This window comes from Sapajus apella, unplaced genomic scaffold (genome assembly GCF_009761245.1).
Source record: "Sapajus apella isolate SASKATOON/1434 unplaced genomic scaffold, GSC_monkey_1.0 scaffold130, whole genome shotgun sequence".
NCBI lineage: Eukaryota > Metazoa > Chordata > Mammalia > Primates > Cebidae > Sapajus > Sapajus apella.
The window spans coordinates 3,910,447-3,936,259 of NW_022437070.1; the positions used below are offsets into that span (position 1 = coordinate 3,910,447).

The window sequence follows — 25,813 nt, forward strand, 5'->3', positions numbered from 1 at the left end:
TAGGTGTTAAGACAGCTCTGCACTAGTCTGAAATCTGATCCTGCTCTAAGCACTGAGAACCCAAAGTGAAAAAGGGCGACTCCATTCTTACCCTCATGAAGCTTACATGAGGAAAACACTCAAAGCAAGGGAGCAAACACAGTTCAGACTGTGATAAGAACTATTAATATAAATGCAGAGTATGGGGATATGGTGTGCCACTGTCACTGTGGAAAACTTCAAACCCACAGGAGTAGACAGGACAATAAAGTCCCATGTACTCTTTTTTTTTTTTTTTTTTTTTTTTTGAGACAGAGTCTCAATGGGTGGCCCGGGCTGGAGTGCAATGGCTCAATCTCGGCTCACTGCAACCTCTCCCTCTCCAGGGTTCAAGTGATACTTGTGCCTCAGCCTCCTGAACAGCAAGAATTGCAAATGCCCGAAACCACCCTGGCTAATTTTTGTACCTTTAATAGAGGTGGTGTTTCACCATATTGCCCAGGCTGGTCTCAACCTCCTGACCTCAGGTGATCTGCCCGCCTCAGCCTCCCAAACTGCTGGGATTACAGGCGTGAGCAGACATGCCAGGCCCCCTGTACTCTTCATGCCAGTTACAACCACCACCAACTCATCAATCCCAATTTATCCATAACCCTAGTCAAATGTGGAAGTGCTATTACAGAGAGATCAGGAAAAGCCTCTGAGATTGACATCTGTGCCAAGATATGAACGGTAGCACAAGAGCGGGTATTTAGAGCTCAGGGAAAACCATTTTCAGGCGGAGGGAGTGGCAAGAGCAAAGGCCTGAGATGGTGAGAGTTTGGGGCAAAGTGGAGCAGGAGAGGAGTGGAAGGAGGAGGAAGTGGGGGGGTCAGAAAAATTAGCTGGCAGGACCAGGTGCATAGCCCCGGGGAGATGATAAAGATTTTGGAATTTTTTCTTAATGGGATCCCTTTGGGGAGTTTTAAGCTGGAATGTGACAAAGTCGCTTCCAGGAAGACTGGAATGTTGTCACAGTTGAACTCGAGAGTTAGTCTATAGGAGCAATTCCCCTCTCCAGCTGTGTTCTAGGCATACTAAGATGCTCTCTCTTCCTCAATCAAACCTGCCACCACCCAGGCTGGATTGCAGTGGCTCAATCTCGGCTCACTGCAACCTCTGCCTCTGGGGTTCAAGTGGTCCTCGTGCCTCAGCCTCCTAGTAGCAGGGATTACAGGCGCCTACCACCATCCCTGGCTACTTTTTGTACTTTTTTCATTATTTTTGGCCTCTGGGCCTTGGCGCTTGCTGTTGTTCACTCTGCCAGAATGATTGCCATTCTAGTTGGTTCCTACCGCCTGGAAGCCAGCCTTTCAAGAATCATAGGCCAGGGCAGGTGCCTCTTAGGCTCCTAAAGTCCCCCGTCTTCCTCACTCCAGCTCTGACCTTATGGTTAGTAGCTATCTAATTAGGTGTATATCTCCTTCCGCTGGGGCACCTTGAATACAGGCGCAGGGTGTGTCTCCTTCACTGCAGAAACCAAAGACCCCGACAGCACACGGCCTGACACCTAGGAGATCAATAAACATTTGTCCTGGTTGGGAGGGGTCCTGGCCCTCGTGCCCTCTCTCAGTATGCAAACTGATCCCCAACGAAGGCAAGGCTACCCACTTCACATTAGTCCGCAGTCCCTGCGCGCATGCGCTTTGCTCTGTTGCCCCCGCCATATGCTAATCACTGCGCTCAGGAGTAAGGCCCCTCCGGGGAATATGCAAATCACTCCTTCCAGTGCGGGAGGCCTTTCATTGTCCCGCACTAGGATTATGCAAATAAGCAGGCCTCGGGCCCACGATCCAGTCCGAACTAGCACCCTCCACCCGCAGCGCATCCCATATTTTATAAGGCGCGTTCCTGCCCCGCACACGCACGCGCGAACCCTTCAGCTTCTTTCTTGTTCCTTCGTGCCGCGGACTGTACCAAGTAAACCCAGGCAGTGAGGGGCAAAGCACAGCGCCCCCCGGGCGGGTCTCGTCGACGGTCCGACTCACACAGCCCCTCTTCCAACAGCGTTACAGGACTAGTCCAACTCGCCGCGCAAGCGCCCTAGGCTCTTCACGCGCTCTCCTACCCTATTTGCGGCGCAGGCGCAGAGGCTGGGCGTGCAGCCGCCGCCGCAGAGCCGGAGCGGGGGCCGCCGGCGCCGGTGAGTGTCCGGGACAGGGGTGCGCGGGGCATGCCGGGAAGCGGGCGCTACGGCCCCGCTGCATGATGGGAACCACAACTCCCGTCACCGGGGAGCCTGCGGCGGTCTGGGACCGTCGTGACCCGAGGGCAAGACCCAGGCTTCCTTTTCTCCCCCAGCGCGGCTGTGCCGCCCTGGGGCATCCTGGGAGAACCGAGCGCTCCGCCTTGAAACGCTGTGGGAGTCGGTCCGCTCGTCGCTGTAGGCCTGGTGCATCCTGGGAAGAAGTGTCCCAGATCCTTGTGGGGAACCGGTTTCTTTTATCCCACACCTGCCACTGACCGTCCTAGAGGCTTGGAGCGTTTCCACACGGGGAGTCTGGGAAGGTGGTCGCTATAGGCCCAAGGCATCTTGGGAAGAACTGCCACAGGAATTGTGGGAACTGGCCCTTATTGTCCCGTAGTGGAAGGTTTTGCCGTGGTCTCATTGCCCGAGCATTGGTACGGGTGCCTATTGTTTTTACGCGGGGCATCTTGGGAATTGGCTGCTACAGGCTCAGGGCATTGTGGATCTCCAGCACTGTTTGCCTTTCAGTTTGGCTGCCCTAGGCGTGGTAGGAGTGGGACTTATGAACCAAGTGATGGCCCTACCTGACATCTGAAATATCTGGAAGAGGTCTTGTGTGATATGGGCTTGGAAAAGTGTAGGCTGATGGACACTGACTCTTGGTAACTTCATGGGACGACTTGATTGCTGCAGGCGTATGGTTGCCATATAAAATATACAATGCCTAGTTAAATTTGAATTTCAGATAAACAATTATATCCAAAAGATACAGCCTTTTAGAAAAGTATGGGCCGGGCGCGGTGGCTCAAGCCTGTAATCCCAGCACTGTGGGAGGCCGAGGCGGGTGGATCACGAGGTCAAGAGATCGAGACCATCCTGGTCAACATGGTGAAACCCCGTCTCTACTAAAAATACAAAAAATTAACTGGGCATGGTGGCGCGTGCCTGTAATCTCAGCGACTCAGGAGGCTGGGGCAGGAGAATTGCCTGAACCCGGGAGGCAGAGGTTGCGGTGAGTCGAGATCGCGCCATTGCACTCCAGCCTGGGTAACAAGAGCGAAACCCCGTCTCAAAAAAAAAAAAAAAAAAAAAGTACGTCCCAAGTATCACATGGAACATAGTTGTGGCCGGATAACGGCTCGCTCACTGCAACCTCCACCTCCTGGGTTCAAGCAGTTCTCCCGCCTCAGCTTCCCAAGTAGCTGGGACTACAGGGGCGCACCACCACACTCGGCTAATTTTTTGTATTTTTTTTTTTTTTTTTTTTTAGTAGAGATGGGGTTTCATCATGTTGGCCAGGCTGGTCTCGATCTTCTGACCTCGTGATCCACCCACCTCGGCCTCCCAAAGTGCTGGACTTGCGTGTGCCACCGCGCCCGGCCATGGAAGCCCCTTTGTTATAGAGAAGGAAACAGGCTAGAGAAGTTTAGTTATTTGCTTGGTGCTACACAGCTAGAGACACTAGCTTGCCAATTTATACAGAACTAAGGATGATAGTCACAAACCTTGCAGCCATACCAGTTGTTTAAATATTAAAATACTTCCAGATTGATTGGTGTATCACTGTTATACAAATACTCCCTGTCCCTAACTGCCACTTTGGAGGCTTGCTGTGGTATTATATGTATAAATATATTGGTTTTCATCCACAGTTCCTGGCTCAACTCCCATAGCTTTTGTTACAGTCCCTTGTTATAATGTTGTGCGCCTTAGGCCTCAGGGGCAGGTCTCAAGAAACAGAATCTCTTTGACCTCCACCTGCCCTCCTCTTCCTGCCCCAGGGCAGGACTCTTCTCTTCCCCACCTTCCTGTGGGTCCTGAGAGCTTTTCTGAGAAGGCCATGCATAATGCGGCTGTCTTAAAGCCTCCTTAAAAACCCAAGAGGAGGGGTCAGGTGCTGTGGCTCACACCTGTAATCCTAGCACTTTGGGAGACCAAGGCAGGTGGATCATGAGCTGAACAGATGAGACCATCTGGCCAACATGGGTAAAACCCCGTCTCTACTAAAAACACAAAAATTCACTGTGGTGGCACACGCCTGTACTCCCAGCTAGTCGGGAGGCTGAGGCAAGAGAATCGCTTGAACCCAGCAAGTGGAGGTCGTAGTGAGCCGAGATCATGCCACTGCACTCCAGCCTGGCGACAGAATGAGACTCCGTCTCAGAAAAAAAAAAACCAAAACCCAAGAGGACTGGGTTTGGAGAGCTTCCTCGTAGCTGACCACATGGAGGTTCTTGTAGGATGGCACCCTAGGGACAGTGGGAAGCTCCCTGCCCCTTCTGTTATACCTTGCCCTACATGTCTCTTGATCTTTGTTCTTTGTAATACTCTCTAATAAGCAAGTATATCTAAGTAAGCATTTCCTTGAGTTCTCTGAGCAGCTCCAGCAAGTTTTTGTTTGTTGGTTTGTTTTTGTTTCTGTTTTGTAAGAGGGGTCATCCAGGCTTGAATGCAGTGGTATGGTCCCAGCTCATTGCAGCCTTGGTCTCCCAGGCTCAAGTGATCCTCCCACCTCACCCTCCCAAGTAACTGGGACTATAAACACATGCTACCACACCCAACTAATTTTTTATAAAATTTTTTTTTTTTTTTAAGAAACAGGGCTTGCCATGTTGCCCTGGCTGGTCTTGAACTCCTGAACTCGGGTGATCCTCCTGCCTCAGCCTCCCAAGGTGCTGGAATTACAGGCAGAAGTGACCTGGCCCGAGCTAACATTTTTATTTATTCATTTATTTTAAATGCCGGGTGTGGTGGCTCATGCCTGTAATCACAGCACTTTGGAAGCCGAAGCGGGCGGATCCCTTGAGCTCTAGGCAACGTGGTAAAATGTTGTCTCTACCAAAATTACAAAAATTAGCTGGGCTTGGGGACAGGTAACTGTAATCCCAGCTACTCGGGAGGCTGAGGCAGGAGGATCACTTGAGCTCAGGAGGTGGAGGATGCAGTGAGCTGAGATCATGCCGATCACACCACTGCACTCCAGCATGGGGGACAGAATGAGACTGTGTTTAAAAAAAAAAAAAAAAAGAGAGAAAGAAAAGAAACTCATGTTGTTGTTGTTGTTGTTGTTTGAGACAGGGCCCCACTCTGTCACCCAGGCTGGTGTGTGGCACAGTCTCGGCTGACTGCAACCTCCACTGCCCCTCCACCCCCAGCCGGGCTCACGCAGTCCTCCCACCTCAGCCTCCTGGAGTAGCTGGGTGGAGGACTGTACTACTCCTCCTGGAGTACACGTACGCACTACCCGGCCAGGTTATTTCTTTGTATTGTTAGTAGAAACCATATTGCCCGGGCTGGTCTCAAACTCCTGAGCTCAAGCGATACACTTACCTCAGCCTCCTAAAATGCTAGGACTACAGGTGTGAGCCACCAAGCCCAACTCCAGCTAATATTTTTAAACATTTTTCATAGAGACAGGGTCTCACTTTGTTGCCCAGGCTGGTCTTGAACTGGTTTCAGGCGATCCTACCTCAGGTGCTTGGATTACAGGTGTGAGCCACCACATTGGGTCTGTTCCAGCAAATTTTGAACCAAGAGGGTCATGGAACTCCAACTTGAAGCCAGTTGGTTAGATGTTCTAGAGGCCTGGACTCGTGACTGGGATCTGGGGTTGAGGGGCAGCATTGGGGACTGAGCCCTCAATCTGTGGCATCTGACACTCCAGGATAGCGTTGGAATTGAATTGGAGGGGACACCTAGCTGGTGTCTGCTGTGTAGTGTGGGGGGGAAAAGCCCCACACATTTGGTCACAGAATTCTTCTGTGTTGATGATTGTCGTGGTGGTAGTATGAGAGTAGAGGAAAAACACAGTTTTAGTTTTCCCAGAACAGTCCCTCAAACCCAGACCTCCCCATGGCCCAGCAGCTAAAGGATTAATGCCTGGCATCTGGCCCTGCTCCACTCTCAGTTCTGATTGGTGCCCACACCAGTTCCCACTGTTGAATATTTGGTGTGTCACCTCTCCCTATCCCACTGAGTAAGAGCCAGAAGGCAGCCTTGTTGCCCACATGGTAAAATTAAGACCTAAAGTGTGGGGCTGGGTGTGGTGGCTCATGCCTGTAATCCCAGCACTTTGGAAGGCTGAGGCTTGTGGATCACTTGAGGTGAGGAGTTCAAGACCAGCCTGGTCAACATGGTGAAACCCCGTCTCTACTAAAAATGCAAAATTAGCCAGGCGCCGGGGCATAAGCCTCTAGTTCCAGCTACTCAGGAAGCGGAGGTAGGAGAATTGCTTGAGCCTGGGAGGTAGATGTTGCAGTGAGCTGAGATCTGCCACCGTACTCCTGCCTGGGTGACAGAGCAGGACTCCATCTCAGAAAAAAAAAAAAAAAAAGACTTAGGGGCAGGGCTTGCAGTCAAGGCCCTGTAGACAGTCAGGGACAGAGCTGAGGTCCTCTGTGCCCCACCCCAGCAATGAGCACACAGTTGGGCTTGGGGTGGGGACAAGTGCTATGTAAAAATTTATTGAATCGTCACCAGCCTTTCTTTTCCCCCTATCCAGCATCCCTCTCTACCTGTCAACATCCTGTGTTAGAGAACTTGTGGCCAGAGGTGTGGTGTGGAGAGCTGGCCGGGGAGGGACGCTGCTCAGCTGCTGTTCTGCTCCTGTCTCCTGTCCCCTCCCCCGGCCATGACAGAGACCCGTGAGCCAGCTGAGACTGGGGGCTATGCCAGCTTGGAAGAAGATGATGAAGACCTTTCCCCAGGTAAGGTGACCTTAGAGGTGGTGCCGTTGGCTTGACTGTCATCCCGGCTTAGGATTTGGCCTCCACTGGGAAGTGTTGATGGGGAGTGGCAGCTTGTCTTGCTAGGGGTTCTATTCTGACTGGGACTCCTTGTCCTGCTAGGGGATCTCTTCCAGTCTGGACTTCCCGGGACTGTAGATTGACTGGGATCTCTCTCCTTGCTGGAGGTTCTAGATTGGCTATGATTTTCTTCTTTGCTAGGGGTTCTAGATCGGCTGTGAGCTTTCTCCTTGCTGTAGGCTCGTCTGTAACTACTCTTCTTATTGGGGCTTCTAGATTGGCTGCTCTCTCTCTCCTTGTGGGGGCTTCTAGATTGGCTGCAGTCTTTCTCCTTGTTGGGGCTTCCAGATTGGCTTTGATCTTTCTTCTTACTGTGGCTTCTATATCGGCAGCGATCTCTCTCCTTGCTGGGGCTTCTAGAATATCTGTGATCTCTCTCTTTGTTGGGGCTTCCAGATCGGCTGCACTCTCTCTCCTTGCTGGGGCTTCTAGAACGTCTGTGATCTCTCTCCTTGCTGGGGCTTCCAGATCGGCTGCTCTCTCTCTCCTTGCTGGGGCTTCTAGATTGTCTGTGCTCTCTTTCCTTGCTGGGGCTTCTAGATTGTCTGTGCTCTCTTTCCTTGCTGGGGCTTCCAGAACGGCTGTGATCTCTCTCCTTGCTGGGGCTTCTAGATTGTCTGCGCTCTCTCTCCTTGCTGGGGCTTCTAGAATGTCTGCGCTCTGTCTCCTTGCTGGGGCTTCTAGAACATCTGCACTCTCTCTCCTTGCTGGGGCTTCTAGATCGGCCACGCTCCCTCTCCTTGCTGGGGCTTCTAGATTGTCTGCGATCTCTCTCCTTGCTGGGGCTTCTAGACTGTCTGCGCTCTCTCTCCTTGCTGGGGCTTCTAGACTGTCTGCGCTCTCTCTCTCTGCTGGGGCTTCTAGATTGTCTGTGTTCTCTCTCTTTGCTGGGGCTTCTAGATTGTCTATGTTCTCTCTCCTTGCTGGGGCTTCCAGATTGGCCACACTCCCTCTCCTTGCTGGGGCTTCTAGATTGACCGCGCTCTCTCTCCTTGCTGGGGCTTCTAAATTGTCTGTTCTCTCTTTCCTTGCTGGGGCTTCCAGAACAGCTGAGATCTTTATCCTTGCTGAGACTTCTAGATTGGCTGCGGTATCTCTCCTTGTTGGGGCTTCCAGATTGACTGTGATCCTTCTTCTCGCTGGGACTTCTAGATTGGCTATGATCTCTCTGCTTGTTGGGACTTCCAGATTGACTGTGATCTCTGTCCTTACCGGGGCTGCTAGATCCTCTGCGGTCTCTCTCTTTGCTGGAGCTTCTATACGGGCTATGACTTCTTTCCTTGCTGGGGGTTCTAGACCAGTTGTGACTTCTTCCTCTTCTGGGGGTTCTAGACTGGTTTTGACTTTTCCCCTTGCTGTGGGTTCTAGACTGGCTATGTCCTCCCTTCTGGCTCAGAATTCCCTTCCGGGTGCGACTTCTTGCCCTGCTATGATTTCTCTTCCAACTGTGACTTCTCACCCTGCTGTAGGTCCTCTTCTGACTGCGACTTCTTGACCTTCTGGGGCTTCTAGATTGGCTGTGACTTCGGGGCCTGCAGAGGGTGCTGGCGTGGTTATCATTCTTGACCCTGCTGAACACTTTAGTCAGGCTGTAACTCTTTTCCCTGCTGCGGGTGATCATCTGACTATAGCTTTTCGCCTTCCTTGATGACGATGGACATGGGCTCTCACTCTTCTTCTTGGAGGCAATTCCAGTTGGGCTGTGACTCTTGGCTCTACTGGGAGTTACAGCCAGCTTGGAACTCCTCCCCCTATCTGAGCTTCCTGGTGGGCTGTAACTCTTCTCCTTGCTCATATTTCTCGGCTGGCTGTCACTCCTTTCCCTGTTGCTGGTTCTAGGCCGGCCGTAACTCTTCCCCTGCCTCTGTTTTTGCTGGGAAGTGGGAGTTCTCACCCTGCTGGCCATGCCTGGTCTGGCACCATGAGTTCTGGCAGGAGTGCTGGCCCTGCTGGGTGACCTCTTGGAGCTGCGGCTTCCCCTTCTGCCAGGTGTCCTACCCCGGCTATGTGTGCCCTTCCGTTGATGGCATCTCACGCCGCTGGCCTTGCTGGCTTTGTTGGTCCTGGTGTCCGTGCTCACCCTGCTGGGTGTTCTTGCCTTGCTGCGGACTTGGGACCTGCTGCTGGACCGGTTAGAAGGGACTCTCTTTGTACTGGTTGATTTGGTGGACTTGGAACTGCTTGGGCTCATGACCGATGTCGCTGGCTTGGTGGGCACTGAGGATCTGTTGGGCGTTGTTGATTTGGTGGTCTTCAGGGAGGCAGGAGGCGTGGGATCCGTGGTGGGTATGGAGGATCCCGTGCGTGCCGGGGGCATGCTGGGCTTTGAAGATTTCTTAGGTGAAGACATGGTGGACATGAAAGGGCTTGTGGTCCTGGAAGTCACGGTAGGCATGAAACACCTGGTAGCCATGGACGATGACCTGATTGCCTGTCACAGGCCAACTGTGTGATGTCACAGTGGGCATTGAATACCCTGGAGGGTGAGTGGTATGAAGTCAGAGGTGGGAGGAGAGAGGACAGGGATCCCAGCCTGAGGCTAGAGATACTTCCTCTGATTTGCAGCCATTCAGCAAATGTCTTTTGAGGCTGACTCATGCTCAGCATTGCGGGGGACACAGAGATGGGACAGACCTAGGTCCTGCCTTCAAGGAGCCCACAGTCAATGGGTGGGGACGGGGTGGCTGCCCAGGTGGTCACGGTGTGATAGAGAGCAATGCAGTGGCCGGGGAACCCATACGAGAGGGATACCGATGGCGTGGGGAGTCGGCGAGGCCTTCATAGAGGAAGTGACATGAGCTGGGTTTGAAAAGTTGCAGGAGTTTTGCCAGTAGAGAAGGAAAGGGTCAGGATGAGCATGGTGGCTCACACCTGTAATCCCAGCACTTTGGGAGGCGGAGGCAGGCAGATCACCTGAGGTCGGGAGTTCAAGACCAGCCTGGCCAACATGATAAAACCCTATCTCTACCAAAACTATAAAAATTAGCCAGATGTGGTGGTGCATGCTTGTAATCCCAGCTACTTGGGAGGCTGAGATGGAGGTTGCAGTGAGCCAAGATCACACCACTGCACACCAAGCCTGGGTGACAGCAAGACTCTGTCTCAAAAAAAAAAAAAAAAAAAAGAAAAAAGAAAGGGTCACCCAGGCAGGTGAGGAGCAGAGGCTAAGGCCTTGGAGGGAGATCAGGGTCTTAGGGCCACTGTCATCCGCTGACCCGCATGTCCTCTGCTGGGAACCCCAAGATCATACCTGCCCTTGAGGAGTTCCCAGTCTGATAAGGGAGATACCCTGGGGCCCAGCTGACTACAGTTAGCTTCTAGGACAGTGACAGGGGAAAGTAGAGGGAGACCTGGCTGGAGGCTGGGGCATCAGGGTGGTGGCTTCCTAGAGGACGGAGTTTGTGCTGGGTCTTGAAGGATGAGTAGGGGGTCACCAGGTGGACAGTGGAGAACAGCCCAGGCCAAGGCCTCAGGAAACGATTCTTAAATGGCAGGAATTAGTAGGAGAGAACTGCAGGGACGGATGTTCAGAAGAAGACAGTTATAATGCGTTCCGGGCTGGTGACGCTCGGGACCCAGCAGGAGGGTGGTAGAAAAAGTGACTAGCTGCCTGGAATGAGGAGGCCTGGGACGGCCTCACCAAAGAGGAAGGCCTCCCACTGGGTTCTAAAGGATGGTGGGAAAAACTAGGTCAGGACATTCCCACCAGAGGGAACAGTGTGTGTGAGGCCTCCGAAGAGGTTTGTCAAATTCCACCCAGAGATACCCATGCCACAAATAGGTCCTAAGTACTTTCTTTGCACAAAGCAAGTGTTCTAGATGCTGGGGCCACAGCAGTGAACCAAACCAAGTCCCTGCTTTCTGGGACAGGCAGTAAACAAACACACAAGTAAATGTTGTATGCAGTGAGTCAGAAGATGGAGAAAAATTGGCCGGGTGCGGTGGCTAACACCTGTAATCCCAGCAGTTTGAAAGGCTGAGATGGGTGGATCACATGAGGTCAGGAGTTTGAGACCAGCCTAACCAATGTGGTGAAACCCCATCTCTACTAGAAATACAGAAATTAGAGTCCGGGTGTGGAGGCTCACACCTGTAATCCCAGCACTTTGGGAGGCTGAGGCAAGCGGATCACAAGGTGAAGAGATCGAGACCATCCTGGCCAACATGGTGAAACCCTGTCTCGACTAAAAATACAAAAATTGGCTGGGTGTGGTGGTGTGTGCCTGTAATCCCAGCTACTTGGGAGGCTGAGGCAGGAGAATCGCTTGAACCCAGGAGGTGGAGGTTGCGGTGAGCTGAGATTGCTTCACTGCACTCTAGCCGGGGTGACAGGGCAAGACTCTACCTCAAAAAATAAAAAAAGAAAAGAAAGAAATATCAGTTGGACATGGTGGTGTACGCCTATAATCCCAGCTACTTGGGAGGCTAAGGCAAAACTGCCTGAACCCAGGAGGCAGAGTTTCCAGTGAGCTGAGATCATGCCACTGAACTCCAGCCTGGGTGACTGAGCGAGACTCCGTCTCAAAAGAAGATGAAGAACAATCAAGCACAGTAAGGGGCATAGGGAGTGCTGGGGAGTGGTTTCTGTGGCCAGGGTGTCACTGAGAAGGTGACACTTGAGCAGAGACATGGAGCGGAGAGTGACATCAGCAGAAAGGGCGGCAAAGGCCCTGAGGTAGGTGTGGGTCTGGGGTGTCAGGGAAGGTGAGAAGCCTTGTGGCCACTGTGATGACAGGAGCAAGGGCGGAGCACAGGCTGCAGTAGCAGGATCCTCTGGGCTCTGGGAGAAACTGAGGAATGGGGCTGGGATGGATACAAGGCAAGGCTTTTGGCAGGCTCCTGCCACAGAGGCCGAAGAATCTGGTACTTCCCTCACTGGTCACAGGACCCCGTCCCCAGCCATTACTCTGTGTGCGCGCCCCCATAACGGCAGCTGATGTCACCCTCTTCTGTACATCAACTTTAAATTTTTCCCCTTGCTTTCTTTTGGAGACAGAGTCTTGCTTTGTCGCCAGGCTGGAATGCAGTGGCTCGATCTCGGTTCACTGCAACCTCCACCACCCAGGTTCAAGCAATTCTCCTCTCAGCCTCCCGAGTAGCTGAGATTACAGGCGCCTGCCACCATGCCTGGCTAATTTTTGTGTTTTTAGTAGAGACAGGGTTTCACTACGTTGCCCAGGGTGGTCATGACTCCTGAGCTCAGGCGATCCGCCCGCCTCAGCCTCCTAAAGTGCTGGGATTACAGGCCCTTTTCTTTAAACCTAAACTTGTCCTAGGCATGTCCTTGTTAACTGTGAAACATAACAGTTACCTATAAATAAATATTTTAACTCACCTAACTCTCTTTCTATATATATATATATCTCCATGGCCACATATATAAAAGTACGTGTGTGTGTGTGTGTGTGTGTGTGCGCGCGCGCGTGCGTGCGTGTGTGTGTTTTAATTTGCAGAAATACCTTTTCAAATGTTTGTCTCCCTAAAATGATCTGGCAGCGTCTGCCATGGCCCAGGTTCAGCTTTTCTTGCCAGAGCTGTGTTAACCACAGGCGAGTCAGCTAGCCTCCCTGTGCCTCAGTTTCCACATTCATCAATTGTGGATAGTAACAGTACCACCCCCAAAGGGTTGTTGAGGGTTTAGTGAGTTAATGTATAAGAATCGGGCACCGACAATAGCAAGGATGCTTTTGTTATTGCCGGTTTTTCACTACTCCTGCTTTGTCCTTCCTAAATGCCCCCATCCCACTTCCTTATGGAAGTTTTTATTTCTTTTTCAATCAATACAAATTTTTTTTTCTTTTTATACCCCCTGCCCCAAGACGGAGTCTTGCTTTGTCACCCAGGCTGGAGTGCAATGGCGTGATCTCGGCTCACTGCAACCCCCACCTCCTGGGTTAAAGCAATTCTCCTGCCTCAGCCTCCCGAGTAGCTGGGGTTACAGACGCCTACCAACACACCCGGCTAATTTTCGTATTTTTATTAGAGACAAGGTTTCACCATGTTGGCCAGGCTGGTGTCAAACTCTTGACCTCGTGATCTGTCTTACCTCGGCCTCCCAAAGTGCTGGGATTATAGGCATGAGCCACCGTGCCCGGCCAAAAACTTTTTTAAGAGGTGAGGTCTCACTAAGTCATCCAGGCTGGAGTGCACTGGCACAATCATGGCTCAATGGAACCTCGAACTCCTGGGCTAAAGTGATTGTCTCGTCTCAGCCTCCCGAGAAGCTGGTACTACAGGAAGTGTGTCACCAGGCCTGGCTGATTTTTAAATTTTTTGTAGAGATGCAGTCTTGCTTTATTGCCCAGGCTGGTCTTAAACTCCTGGCCTCAAGCAATCTTCCCAACTTGGCCACCCAAAAGTGCTGGGATTACAGGCATGAGCCACTGTGCCCAGTCCTGTCCCGTGCAGTTCTTAACAAGACATTCATTTGCCTGACACAAAGATAAGGGAATCTACTGGGTGCCATCCTTGTTCTATGCCATCTGTGGGGGAAGGGAAGGGTGGTGCCCAAGCTACCCTTGCCATACTGTGGCAAGTCTGAATATAGGAGTTCAGGGAGAAGACAGCTGGGTCTAGCCCTCTTTCCTCTGATGCCACTGTTTCTTCCTATCTGTCCCCTCTAGGCCCTGAGCATTCCTCTGATTCAGAATATACTCTCTCGGAGCCGGACTCTGAAGAGGAAGAAGATGAGGAGGAGGAGGAAGAGGAGACCACTGACGATCCCGAATATGATCCTGGCTACAAGGTGAAGCAGCGCCTTGGCGGGGGCCGAGGTGGCCCATCCCGCCGGGCCCCCCGTGCAGCCCAGCCCCCGGGCCCCCCGGCCCAGCCCTGCCAGCTCTGTGGCCGCTCACCCCTTGGGGAGGCCCCACCGGGAACCCCACCTTGCCGGCTCTGCTGCCCTGCTGCAGCCCCCCAGGAAGCACCAGCCCCTGAAGGCAGGGCCCTTGGGGAGGAAGAGGAGGAACCACCTCGGGCTGGGGAGGGCCGACCTGCTGGGCGGGAGGAGGAGGAGGAAGAGGAGGAGGAGGGAACCTACCACTGTACGGAATGCGAGGATTCCTTCGATAACCTGGGGGAGCTGCACGGGCACTTCATGCTGCATGCCCGGGGTGAGGTGTAGGCAGAGCCCCCACGCAGGGAGCTTGGCAGAAGGGGTGGGGTGGGAGGAGGGGGCTGAGGAAATTGGGGTTGTGACAGTGGTCATGGGGGATGGGGTACTGCCGGTCTGTGTTGTCTTAGAAGTAGATGTGTGATGGCCAGAATAAAAGCCAAAATTCTGTGTGTGTTGGTTCGGTGTGTGTGTGTTGGTTCGGGGGGTGTGTGTGTGTGTGTGTGTGTGTGTTCATGTTCCCCCTAGGGCTCCTTCTCAGGGAACCTCGGGGTCTTTTGGGAAAGATAACATTTACTACGTGTTTATATTCGATGAGGTTTCCATGTATTTACCCACAGACCCCATAATGTAAAGGCTCTAACAATAGAATTTTGTTTCTCACTCACATAATAGTGCTGGGTGAGTCATTTGGGGACCCAGGCCATCCCTTAAGCCTGTTGTTTCCCCCATGGTCCAGACCGGGTGGCCATGTCCTGGGTCCTGCTGGCAGAAGAGGACAGGGAGCCTGGTGAGGTGCACGTGTTGTCTTACGAGCCCTGGCCTGCCAGGGCCACACACTGCTTCCATTGATACGCCTTTGCTGAGAAATTAGATACGTGGCCACAGCTAACTGCAAAAAAAACCTGGGAGAAGCAGTCTAGCCAAGCGCCCAGAAAGCAGAAAACAGTTCATGGAGGACAGCGAGGGCTTTCTGCCACATCGCCTAGGAACTTCCACAGAGGACTTTAATTATAATCACAGCTACGCTTCCTCAGCGCTTCCTGGGTGTCTGGTGCCAGTCCAAGGGCTTTATATATATTGACTCATAGAAATGGTGCATCTAGGAACTTACAAAAATAGAACCTTAATGATAATTACAGCTGCCATTTTCCCAGCACTTACAGAGTGCTGCACTTAATTTGCATGAGATTATCAGCTTCTCAGAATAACCCTATGAGATCGGGATTGTGATCCATTAATTCATTTAACAGATACTTTTGAGTACTTTCTGTGTGCTAAGCATTGGGAATATACCAGTGAATAAAATAAAAATCCTTGTCCTCATGGAGCTTACATGGGAGTGGGGAGAGGCTGCTGGTAAAGACAGACATAAACGAGTAAGATACAGCATATGCTGGGTGCTGATAAATGCTGTGAGAACAGTAAAGAACTGAAAGGCCTGGCATGGCAGCTCACTCCTGAAACCCCAGCACTGAGGTGGGCGGATCACTTGAGCCCAGGAGTTCCAGACCAGCCTGGGCAGCATGCCAAAACTCCGTGTCTACAAAATACAAAAAATTAGCTGGGCTCATGATGGTGCACGGCTGTAGTCCCAGCTACTAGGGAGGCTTAGGTGGGAGGACTGCTTGAGCCTGAGAAGTTAAGGCTGCAGTGAGCCATGATCCTGCCACTGCACTCCAGCCTGGGCAACTGTGAGACCCTGTCTCAAAAAAAAGAAAAAGGACTGAAGGGAGGCCGGGCACAGTGGCTCATGCCTGTAATTCCAGCACTTAGGGAGGCTGAGGTGGGAAGATTCTTGAGGCCAGGAGTTGAAGACCAGCCTGGGCAACACGATGAGACCCCATCTACAAAAAAATTAAATTAGCTGGGCATGGTGGTGCATGCCTATGGTCCCTGCTGTTCAAGAAGCTGAGGTAGGAGGATTGCTTGAGCCTCGGAGGTTGAGGCTGCAGTGAGCTGTGATTGTGCCACTGGACTCAGTGTACTCCAGCCTGGATGATGGCAAGAATTTATCCCAACAAAAAAATTTTTTAAAAGCACTGAAGGGAGATCTGTTCTGGAAGGTGGTTGCAATTTTAGAGCGTAGTCCTTCCTGGAAAGGTGACAGACCTGAAGCGGGTGGAGAGCCACGTACATCAATGGGGAAGAGCACTCCAGGCTGGAGGAGGCAGGAGCCTGCCTGGCGTGTCAAGGAGGCTAGAGCTGTGAGGATGAGGTCAAAGGGTAGCAGAGGACCAGCTCCTTACAGCCTTGCCAAAACTTGGGCTTGGGCTGTGAGATGGGAAGTACTAATTGATAATTCACAGAAACTTGGCACCGAAGCTGCTTGGAAAATAGAAGCCTAATTATAATAATAGCTATCATTTACTGAGCATTTACTGGGCAACCAGCCCTGTTCTAAGGCACTTTACATGTGTTAACTCATAGAAGCTTGGAAACTAAGAACCTTCAAGAATAGAACCTGAATTACCGTAATGGCCATCATTAAGTCAGCGCTCATGGTGGACCAGGCCCTGAGCTCAGTGCTTTATGTGGACAATCACATCAGTTCCTTACAAGTTAGGGACTGTTTTTGACTCATTCACCCAACAAGGATTTATTGAGCACCTATGAGATGGCAGGCACTGCTCTGGGAGTTGGGAATACAGCAGTGAACGCAATTAACAAAAACTCCCTGCCTTCGTGGAGGTTATAATGAGGAAGACAGTAATCATGTATTTAAGTTAAATATACAAAATATATGGAATGTAAGATAGTCATAAGTGCTATGGAGAAAAAGGAACAGGGTAGGAAGCTTGTGTGTGTTTGAAGGTTGCAATTTTAAGTAGGGTGGTCAGGGAAGGCTTCACTGAAGTGACATAGAGAAGAGACCTAGAGAGGGGCAGGAGTGGGCCTGTGGCTGTCTGTGGGGACAGTAAGTGCAATGGCCTGAGGTGGGAGTCCACTTGGGGTGTTTGGGAAGAGGACACAGGGCCACTGGGCTGGAACTGAGAAAGGCAGGGGAAGATAGGTAGAAGATGAGGTCAGAGAGCACCAGAGAACCAGCCCATAGGGGCCATATACTGACTGGCATTCTCTCCAAGTCTGAGTCCTCTTAATAATTGGAGTGCTCATAATGATACTTAGAGGCTACTTTTTTTTTTTTTCTGGCTGGGAATGAGAAAATAACTTTATTTGATTGTGGGGAGTGGGCCGATGTCCAGCCTGAGGCTACTTTTATGATCCTTTTATGACTGCTATGACAGGCCAGGCACAGTGACTCAATGCCTGTAATCCCAGCACTTTGGGAGGCCAAGGCAGGGGGATTGCCTGAGGTCAGGAGTTTAAGACCAGCCTGGCCAACATGGCAAAACCCCATCTCTACCAAAAATACAAAAACTTAGCCAGGTGTGGTGGCGTGTACCTGTTGTCCCAGCTACTTGGTTGGTGAATCACTCATACCTGGGAGGCAGATTTTGCAGTGAGCCGAGATCACACCACTGTACTCCATCCTGGGCGGTGGAGTGAGACTCTGTCCCAAAAAAAACCCAGCTACAACAGAGGCACAGAGAGGTTGAGTTACCTGCTAGAGGCCACACAGCCAGTAAGCAGCAGAGCCCTGGGTTTTACCCAGACAAATGGATGCAGGCCCATCCACTCTTAGCTGCTAAGCCACACACTAGAAATAACAGTCTAGCACCCACAGCCACCATTACATTACATTACGTTACATTACATTACAGAGTGTATCTGGTCTCTACAAAGCTATTGCATTTTTTAAACATTGGTTACCATTGAAAAATGGGTAATTTCACATTTAAAAAATGGAAGTTTCTGGACTCTTGGAAATTGTGACATCTGTTTCGCTGAACCCCCCATCCCATTGGGGCAGTAGTTTGTTGGAGCTGAGTAGGAGTCACTTACTGTAGGGGAGGCATTCACTCTTATGTGCCCAGTTACCACTGTCTCACATCTCTACACCCCACACCCTGCCTGCTTGGCCCAGAAAGGCATTTTTTTTTTTAATGTTATTTGTTTGTTTTTAGATGCAGTCCCGCTCTATCGCCCAGACTTTAGTGCAGTGGTGTGATCTCGGCTCACTGCAGCCTCCGCCTCCCGAGTTCAAACAATTCTTGTGCCTTAGCCTCCTGAATAGCTGGGATCATGGTGCGTGCCATCACCCCCGCTAAATTTTGTGTTTTTTTTGTAGAGATGGGTTTCATTATGTTGGCCTGGCTGGTCCCGAACTCCTAACGTCAAATGATCCTCCTTCCTCAGCCTCCCAAAGGGCTGGGATTACAGGTGTGAAACACCGTGCTTGGCCAGCATTTGCATCTTTGGCACCCGTTACAGGATTTCAGACCAAAGCATTTTTTTTGGTGAGATTTTTTTTTTTTTTTTTTTTTTTTTTTCTTGAGACGGAGTTTCGCTCTTGTTACCCAGGCTGGAGTGCAATGGCGCGATCTCGGCTCACCGCAACCTCCGTCTCCTGGGTTCAGGCAATTCTCCTGCCTCAGCCTCCTGAGTAGCTGGGATTACAGGCACGTGCCACCATGCCCAGCTAATTTTTTGTATTTTTAGTAGAGACGGGGTTTCACCATGTTGACCAGGATGGTCTCGATCTCTTGACCTTGTGATCCACCTGCCTCGGCCTCCCAAAGTGCTGGGATTACAGGCTTGAGCCACCGCGCCCGGCCCAAAGCATTTTTCAAAACTCACACTTCTCATCCCAGAATCTCCAAACTTGACATTGATCCACTCTGAACTGTGGCTTTCATAACCATTACAGCTTCACGTCATAGAACCTCAGAATCATCAGCAGAAATTCCGGGCTCATTAAAACAACAGTGTCTTAGTCCATTTGTGCGGCTGTAACAAAATACCTGAGACTGGGTAATTCATAAAGAACAAAGGTTTAATTCTCATGGTTCTGGAGACTGGGGAGTCCCGGTCAGGGAACCAGCAGATTTGGTGTCTGATCTAATTTGGCCTGGAGTTCTAGATCACTAGAGGCGTAGAGTTCGTTTGAGATCAGCTTCTGCTTCCAAGTTGGTGCCTTCTTGCTGCGGCCTTACATAGTGGAAGGTGGCAAAAAGGGATGACCACCGTGTCCTCAGATGGTAGGAGAGATGGAAGGGGAGAAGGCCTACCTACTTCCCTCGGGTCCTTTTGTAAGGGCACTTATCTTGTTCATGAGGGCAGAGCCCTCATGACTTAACCGTCTCCTAGAGGCCCCACATCTGAATACTATCATATGGAGTCTTAGATTCCCAACATATGAATATTAGGGGAACACATACATTCAACCACAGCACAAAGATAAGTGTGATCATGGGTTTTATTTCCTGGAGCAGCACCCCATCCCATCTTCTGCCTTTTTAGAAATAAGACAGGATTTCTAAGGACAAGTATAGAGAATTTCCATCCATTGGCAAATATTCCTAAGGATCATGGGAGACACTAGGAATCAGGAGTTGGGTCATTCAGCCAGCACCCCTTCAGGATTTGGAACCAGGCCAGGCATTCCCCAAAGAGGATTTAACATAGGCAGTAGTTACACAGGTGTTAGGAGGCTGAAAGTCAGCCAGGCACGGTGGCTCACACCTGTAATCCTAGCACTTTGGGAGACCAGGGTGGGTGGATTGTTTGAGCCCAGGAGTTCAAGACCAGCCTGGACATGGTGAAACTCCATCTCTACAAAAACTTAGCCAGGCATGGTGGTGCACACCTGCAGTCACAGCTACAGGGAGGGAGGCCGAGGTGGGAGGATCATCTGAGCCTGAGAAGGTCAAGACTGCAGAGAGCCTTGCTTGCCACTGCACTCTATCCTAGGTGACACAGTGAGACCCTGTCTCAAAAAAAAGGCCAGGTGCAGTACAATCCCAGCACTTTGGGAGACCCAGGGCGGATCACTGGAGTCCTGGAGTTCGAGATCAGCCTGAGCAACATAGTGAAACCCTGTCTCTACTAAAAATATAAAAATTAGCTGGTTATAGTGGCGCACACCTGTAACCCCAGCTACTCAGGAGGCTGGGGTTGCAGAATTGCTTGAACCCGGGAGGCGGAGGCTTCACTGAGCCAAGATCGCGCCACTGCACTCCAGCCTGGGACACAGAGCAAGACTCAAAAAAATTTAAAAATAAGAGTGCACAGTTTACTGACATGATGGCATTGGTGGTGCAGGTCGGGCTGCAGGAGTCATGCTGACCCATTTTGAGATCTCCATTTGTTATTCAAGTGGTTATATCTTATGTCTGGGGTTTAGTCTGCAGATAAAGATGTGGAAGTCATCAGTGATGCTATTTAGAGAATCTGTGATGTCTGGAGAGAACAGGAAGCCCGGGTGTACTTGGGCAGGTTGCTATCTCGGGAGAGCATGTGGGATTAGATCCTTAGGTTTGGGTTTAGGGGAACCACTGTGGGGGTAGTGTGAAACTTCTGAGCATTCACCAGGAGGCAGAGGAAATATCTGGCTTTTCATGAAGTTGGTATTTTGAAAAAAAGTGATGGTCTACTAACTCCAACCAGTCTCCCCATAAGTGACCCTAGCAAAGAGATCCAGGGTAGCCCTGCCCCAAAACACACACACACCCTCTACCTACCTACCTAGTAAAAGTGTTTCCCAGGATGGAAAGTCCTCCTTTTCCAGACTCAGAGTAGGTTGAATGTCTTATTACTTAGACCAGGAGTAGGCAAACTTCTGTAAAGGGCTAGATGTTAACTATTTTAAGTTTTGTAGGCCATAAGGATCTCTGTTGCAACTACTCATATTTGCTGTTCTTGGCAAAAGCAGTCATCAACAATACGTAAGTAGTGAGTAAAAAACTGTGTTCCAGTAAATGTTTTTTGAGACTGAGTCTCACTCGTTGCCCAGGCTGGTGTGCAGTGGCATGACCTTGGCTCACTGAAACCTCTGATTCCCGGGTTCAAGCAATTCTCCTGCCTCAGCCTCACGAGTAGCTGGGACCACAGGCATGTGCCACCACGCCTGGCTACAATAAAATTTTATTTGCAAAACCAGGTAGCAGGCTAGACTTGGCAATAGTTTGCAGACCCCTGTCTTGTTGCATGTGACAGAGACCCAAAATAATAGTGGCTTAAGTAAGATAGAAGTTTGTTTCTTAGATAGCAATATGAAAGTGGGCTGGTATGGTAGTTTACCACCAGAGACCCAGGCTCCTGCTATCTTGTTGCTCTGCCATCCCACGTGTTGCTCTTGTCCTTATGGTCTGAGATGGCTGGATACCATGTCTATATTACAGTTAGAAAGTTGGAAAAAGGGTATGTTCCTTTTTCTTTTTTAAATGGAGTCTTGCTGTGTCACCCAGACTGAAGTTCAGTGGCACAATCTTGGGTTACTGCAACCTCTGTCTCCCAGGTTCAAGCAATCCTGCCTCAGCCTACCAAGTAGCTGGGATTACAGACCTGTGCCACCACAACCAGCTAATTTTTGTAGTTTAGTAAAGACAGGGTTTCACCATGTTGGCCAGGCTGTTCTCAGACAGCTGACCTCAGGTGATCCACCCGCCTTGGCCTCCGAAAGCATTAGGATTACAGGCATGAGCCACCGCACCGCACCCTGCCACCCCTTTCTTAAGCTTGAACATTCTACCCAGGAATTTAGCAAGAACTCAGTCACATGGCCACATCTAGCTGCAAAGGAATCTGGGAAATGTAGTCTTTCAGCTACCATGTGCCTAGCTAAAAACTGATAGTGATCAGTCTACCACATCCACCTCACCTGTGGGCTTTAAAAACATCCCTCCACATAAACAGAGTCTACAAGTGTTATATTCAGGGCATTGACCATTGTCTGCAGGTGCAGGGCAGGTAACTAAGGGGGTAATACTGGCCTGGTGGGACTCATCTCCAGTTGATGGTGACACCCACTGCTTGCTCCAGCCTGTTGTAGCTTCTGCCCTGCCCCTGCTGACAATGTCAGCCTGGGTTGGGCCTTTCAAGAGAGCTGAAAATAGGATCTTAATGAGAAATCTCCCAGTGTTGGCCAAATAAAACCTGAAACAGAAGGCATCTCTGTTTGATTCCAAATCAGTTTCCCCACAAGGCGAGGCCAACTCTGCCCTGAGTTCTCCCACCTGCCCACACCCTTATGTTCTCTGGAAATTCCCACTCAAAAGCCAGAACTCCCGGTTTAGATATTTTAATATGGATGTTTTGTTTTTAGATACTATTCTCGTTAGCTTATTCATACCATTTCACCTACACATATGAAAAAATATTTCATGACTAGAATGATATCCAAAATTATTTAAACAAGGCATAAATTATCAGGGGACTAGTGCCATAGCCCCTCTGAATGAGGAGGGCTGGCAGGGGGTGGGAATAGACTCAAGGACTCAAATTTCCACCCCCACTCAATTGGGGTCCAGCTCCCAACTTTGCTGCCCCCTCCCCAAAGGCCCAAGTTGCCCCACATCTGGAACTCATCCAGGGGCACTACAGGCCAGCAACACCTTACCTTCCCTGCCCTCATTCAGGCAAAGGTCCAGGGCAGTTTGCTCCCACAGCCCATGGTATCCATCTGTGAAGAATGAAGGGTGATGGCACAATCCACAGCTAAGTGTTTAACTGGGAATTAGGGAGACACAATTTCTCTCCCGTACTCTCTTCCCATTTTTTTCTAAACAAAAGATCTCATTATTGTCTGATGTCACCGTCTCCTGAAGACCCTGTGTCCTCCAAAGACTGAAGCTCTAAATGAGAATCTTCTGGGTCCTCTTTATTAAGAGCCATCTGCCCTCCCAGGGGAGGGAAGCAAATCCCTCAGGGCCCCCAGAGTTCCTGCACCCCATATCATGGGTGGGTCTCATGGGCCACAACGCCACCTGTCACCATGGAGAGGCTTAAGCTGCACTCAGAGCTCCCCCCGGGCATGCCGAATGTAGTGTTGATGCAGCCCTGCTTCCTGAGCAAAGTCCTGACCACACTCTGTGCAGGCGAAGGTGCCAGGAGGGGCTCGGGCCTCATGCATCTGGCGGTGTCGCCTGAGAGAAGCAGCCTGCCCAAAGGTCTTGCCACAGTCAGGACAAGGGAAGGTGGGTTGGGCAGTAGTGGTTGCAACCGGTGGGGTGGGCTTGGTGGCCGGACCGTGGCTGCGCTGGTGGGTGATCAGGGCTTTGGAAGAGGGGAAGGAGCGGGCACAGGTGAAACAGATGAACAGGACCCCCTGCAGCTTCTGGGCCACGAAATCCGCTGGGTGTTCCCGCTTCATGTGACGCTCCTGGAACTTGGAATCCGCGAAGGTGATGAGGCAGCGGGTGCACTTCGGGGCCCCCAAGTGGCCTGAGGGATGTGGGAAGAGGTCAGGGGAGGCCAGTGGAAGTCTCCAGAACCTCTCCTGAGCCCCAGAATCACACCAGCAATTAACATTGAGTGTGCTATGTGCTAGATTCTGTGCTAATGCTGGACAACCACACAGAACTGTTCTTGGACCCATTTTATGGACAAACAAACAGAGATTCAAAGAGATTAGGAGGCTGAGGTGGGTGAATTACCTGAGCCCAGGAGTTCAAGACCAGCCTCGGCAACACGGTAAAACCCCATGTCTACTAAAATACAAAAAATTAGCTGGGCATGGCGGTGTTCACCTGTAGTCCCAGCTACTCAGGAGGCTGAGGCAGGAGAATTGCTTGAACTTGGGAGGCAGATGTTGTAGTCAGCCGACATCATGCCACTGCACTCCAGCCTGAGCGACAGAGTGAGACTCCATCTCCCAAAAAAAAAAAGGTTAGGCAAGTTGCCCATAATCATGAGGCTAGGAAAGGAAATGGTGGAGCCCAGAGTCGGCCAGCCCAATAGAGGGGTATGGTGATTACAGCCCAACCTTTGGAGCCAGACTGTTCCGCCACTTCCTAGACACAATTTAACCAGTTTCTTTATCTGGAAAATGTGCTAATAACAGTATCTACTCCATAGGACCACTGGAAGGAATAACTGAATTGCTATATAGTCGTTTGCAATGGTGACTAATGATACAGACAAATGCAGCTTGACATCCAGGATCGGCTCTGGTACTCACAGCTAGACCTTGGTGTTCTGTTGAACATAAATAATTTCACAGAACATCAAGGACAGCCAAGGCCACGCTGTGACAGGAATGAATCAAGACAAGACTACATCATCATAACGTCTGAACACAGACAAAATATGAATACTGTCCAAGCAGACAAATGACCAAACTTCCTCCTATCCTGGCTAATGTGAATGTCTGCTGCTGCTTTATCAGTCAGAACTTGAGCCTCACCTTCTTCCTCCTTCTGCATAAGATTTATTAAAATAGCCAATCATAGAATTGCCGCTGCTTCCTGGTGGCATCCAATCCAGAGCCAAACAACACTTTTGCTGGAACCTTTTCCAAAACCACCACCCACAAGCCCAAATCCTATGTCGTTTTTAACACTTAGTGAGTCACCCCACAGTTCTCCCATGGTGTGTGTTTTTCATTGCACTAAGTGATAAACCCAACGTGTTCAACTGCGGGTGTGTTCCTGGTAGTCTCTGGCTCAAGGGCATTGAGACTACAGCTCTTGTTAGAAATACCTTTCTCTGCCTCAGTTCCCAGTTTAAAGGGCCTGTTATTAGAAGGACTGAGTGAGATAATGAATGTTAAAATCATTCATAAGAATAAATATACGTAGCACATAATAAAACATTCAGCAGGAGATACTGCTATTACATACCAAATTGGCTACCATCATTAACACCCAGCTGTCCCCTTTGCTGCAGTTAATCCCATAACCACCCTGTGAGGTGGGTAGTGCCAGCCTCTTGACAGTCAGGGAAACCAAGGCCCAAGTTAACACTGAAAGTCTAGGGCAGAGTCAGAACTAGGATCTTGGGGCTTCTCTCCCAGTAAAACTATTCTGAGCCACATCTCCAACCCAAGCCTCTCCTGGAAGCCACTTTATCCCTCTGAATGCATAAGCACTGCAATCCTGCTTATGCGGCCAGAGGAGGGTGAGTACTCTGGCCACAAAAGCAGGTGTGAGGAGAGGCACTTCCTTCTAGAGCAGTTTAGGGGCCATTACAGCACCTTCTCGACAGGCGAAACTCTGTGGGGCCTTGGACACAAGTGCCACAGAGATCTTAGCGTCAGCTCCTGCAGCCCACCCTCCTCTAGCCAGCCAGCCATGTGTACTCACAGATGTTGCCTCCTGGGCTCTGGGGACTTCTGTCCTTGGGTGAATCCTGCTGCTCCATGTTCTCTTCAGGGTTCGGGTCCTCCATGGTGCTGGGACCCTTCTAGTCAAGAGAGGAGCGGGCATGAGTGAAGCTGTTCATCTGTTACCAGCAGAGGGCACCCTAAGTCTATGACCTTTGACATCGCCAGAGGCTCTCCTTGCCTGCCTTTGACCCCTACGACATACTCTATCCTTGAACTCTAATTGGTGGAGTTCTTGTTAAGAGAAACTTCAAATCTCCCAAAAGACTGGACTTCCGGGGTTTGGGACTCCCCTAGAGTCTTCTCACTGGTGTGACCTGTGACCTGCTGCATCAAAGTCACTGAACTCAGCGTGGGAGCCTTTATCTTTGACACCAGCGTCATCCCAGTCTCAAGTGTCTTGAGGTAGGTAGTGATACCCACCCTTTATCCCAGTTCTTCCCGGGAAACATCCTCTGACATCCTGTGATTTTTGTTCCGCCCAGAGCCCCCGCCTCCCACGCGCGCTTGCAGCCAGTATCCCGCTACCCGCAAGCGCTGCCTACAGGTTCCTGCTCCCAGGCCTCTGTTTTCCTCCGCAGAGCGGAGGGCTGCCTTTCGCTGCGCCTGTCAGTCTCTCGCCACAGCGCCGCCACCCAGAGAGAAGTGGGATAGGACCCACTTAGTCTCAGGGTCCCCCGTGGTTTCCGCGCCCTTTCGCCACATGAGTCTCTCGGAGCCGAGAGCCCGGATTTGCCATCCGGCAGTAGTACAGTCGCACCAGCCCGGTGCTGAAAATAACGGGAGGGGTCCTTCTCTGCACTAGG

At 50.9% G+C, this 25,813-nt stretch overlaps 3 protein-coding genes across 5 annotated transcripts; 1 reads left to right on the forward strand and 2 right to left on the reverse strand.

The window, feature by feature from the left end:
• Positions 1-1,578: 1,578 nt before the first annotated feature.
• ZNF428 (zinc finger protein 428) lies at positions 1,579-14,306 on the forward strand. The gene is made up of 3 exons (XM_032262824.1): positions 1,579-2,161; positions 6,708-6,912; positions 13,635-14,306. Exons 2-3 carry the CDS (start codon positions 6,837-6,839, stop codon positions 14,132-14,134), a joined length of 576 nt encoding a protein of 191 aa, XP_032118715.1. The 5' UTR covers positions 1,579-2,161; positions 6,708-6,836; the 3' UTR covers positions 14,135-14,306.
• On the reverse strand, positions 6,644-9,593 carry SRRM5 (serine/arginine repetitive matrix 5). The gene has a single exon (XM_032262806.1). It carries the CDS (start codon positions 9,422-9,424, stop codon positions 6,872-6,874), a length of 2,553 nt encoding a protein of 850 aa, XP_032118697.1. The 5' UTR covers positions 9,425-9,593; the 3' UTR covers positions 6,644-6,871.
• Positions 14,307-21,970: 7,664 nt separating the features above from the next.
• ZNF576 (zinc finger protein 576) lies at positions 21,971-25,743 on the reverse strand. Of its 3 annotated transcripts, none has more exons than XM_032262827.1 (3): positions 25,553-25,743; positions 24,988-25,087; positions 21,971-23,128 (listed from the first exon to the last, which is right to left on the reverse strand). In XM_032262827.1, the coding sequence occupies exons 2-3, from the start codon at positions 25,070-25,072 to the stop codon at positions 22,701-22,703; spliced, it is 513 nt and encodes a 170-aa protein (XP_032118718.1). In that variant the 5' UTR covers positions 25,073-25,087; positions 25,553-25,743; the 3' UTR covers positions 21,971-22,700. The 3 variants fall into 3 exon arrangements, with proteins under 3 accessions (XP_032118718.1, XP_032118717.1, XP_032118716.1); XM_032262826.1 differs by having other exon boundaries at positions 24,988-25,084; positions 25,431-25,743; XM_032262825.1 differs by having other exon boundaries at positions 25,431-25,743.
• Positions 25,744-25,813: the final 70 nt, after the last annotated feature.

What these genes read in the sequence shown, in the direction of transcription:
- ZNF428 (XM_032262824.1), top strand. Translation starts at nt 6,837, where the DNA reads ATGACAGAGACCCGTGAGCCAGCTGAGACTGGGGGCTATGCCAGCTTG. An exon ending in TGATGAAGACCTTTCCCCAG is followed by an intron (nt 6,913 to 13,634) that starts GTAAGGTGACCT and finishes TGTCCCCTCTAG; the next exon opens with GCCCTGAGCATTCCTCTGAT.
- SRRM5 (XM_032262806.1), bottom strand. Translation starts at nt 9,424, where the DNA reads ATGGCTACCAGGTGTTTCATGCCTACCGTGACTTCCAGGACCACAAGC.
- ZNF576 (XM_032262827.1), bottom strand. Translation starts at nt 25,072, where the DNA reads ATGGAGGACCCGAACCCTGAAGAGAACATGGAGCAGCAGGATTCACCC. An exon ending in GAGCCCAGGAGGCAACATCT is followed by an intron (nt 23,129 to 24,987) that starts GTGAGTACACAT and finishes CACATCCCTCAG; the next exon opens with GCCACTTGGGGGCCCCGAAG.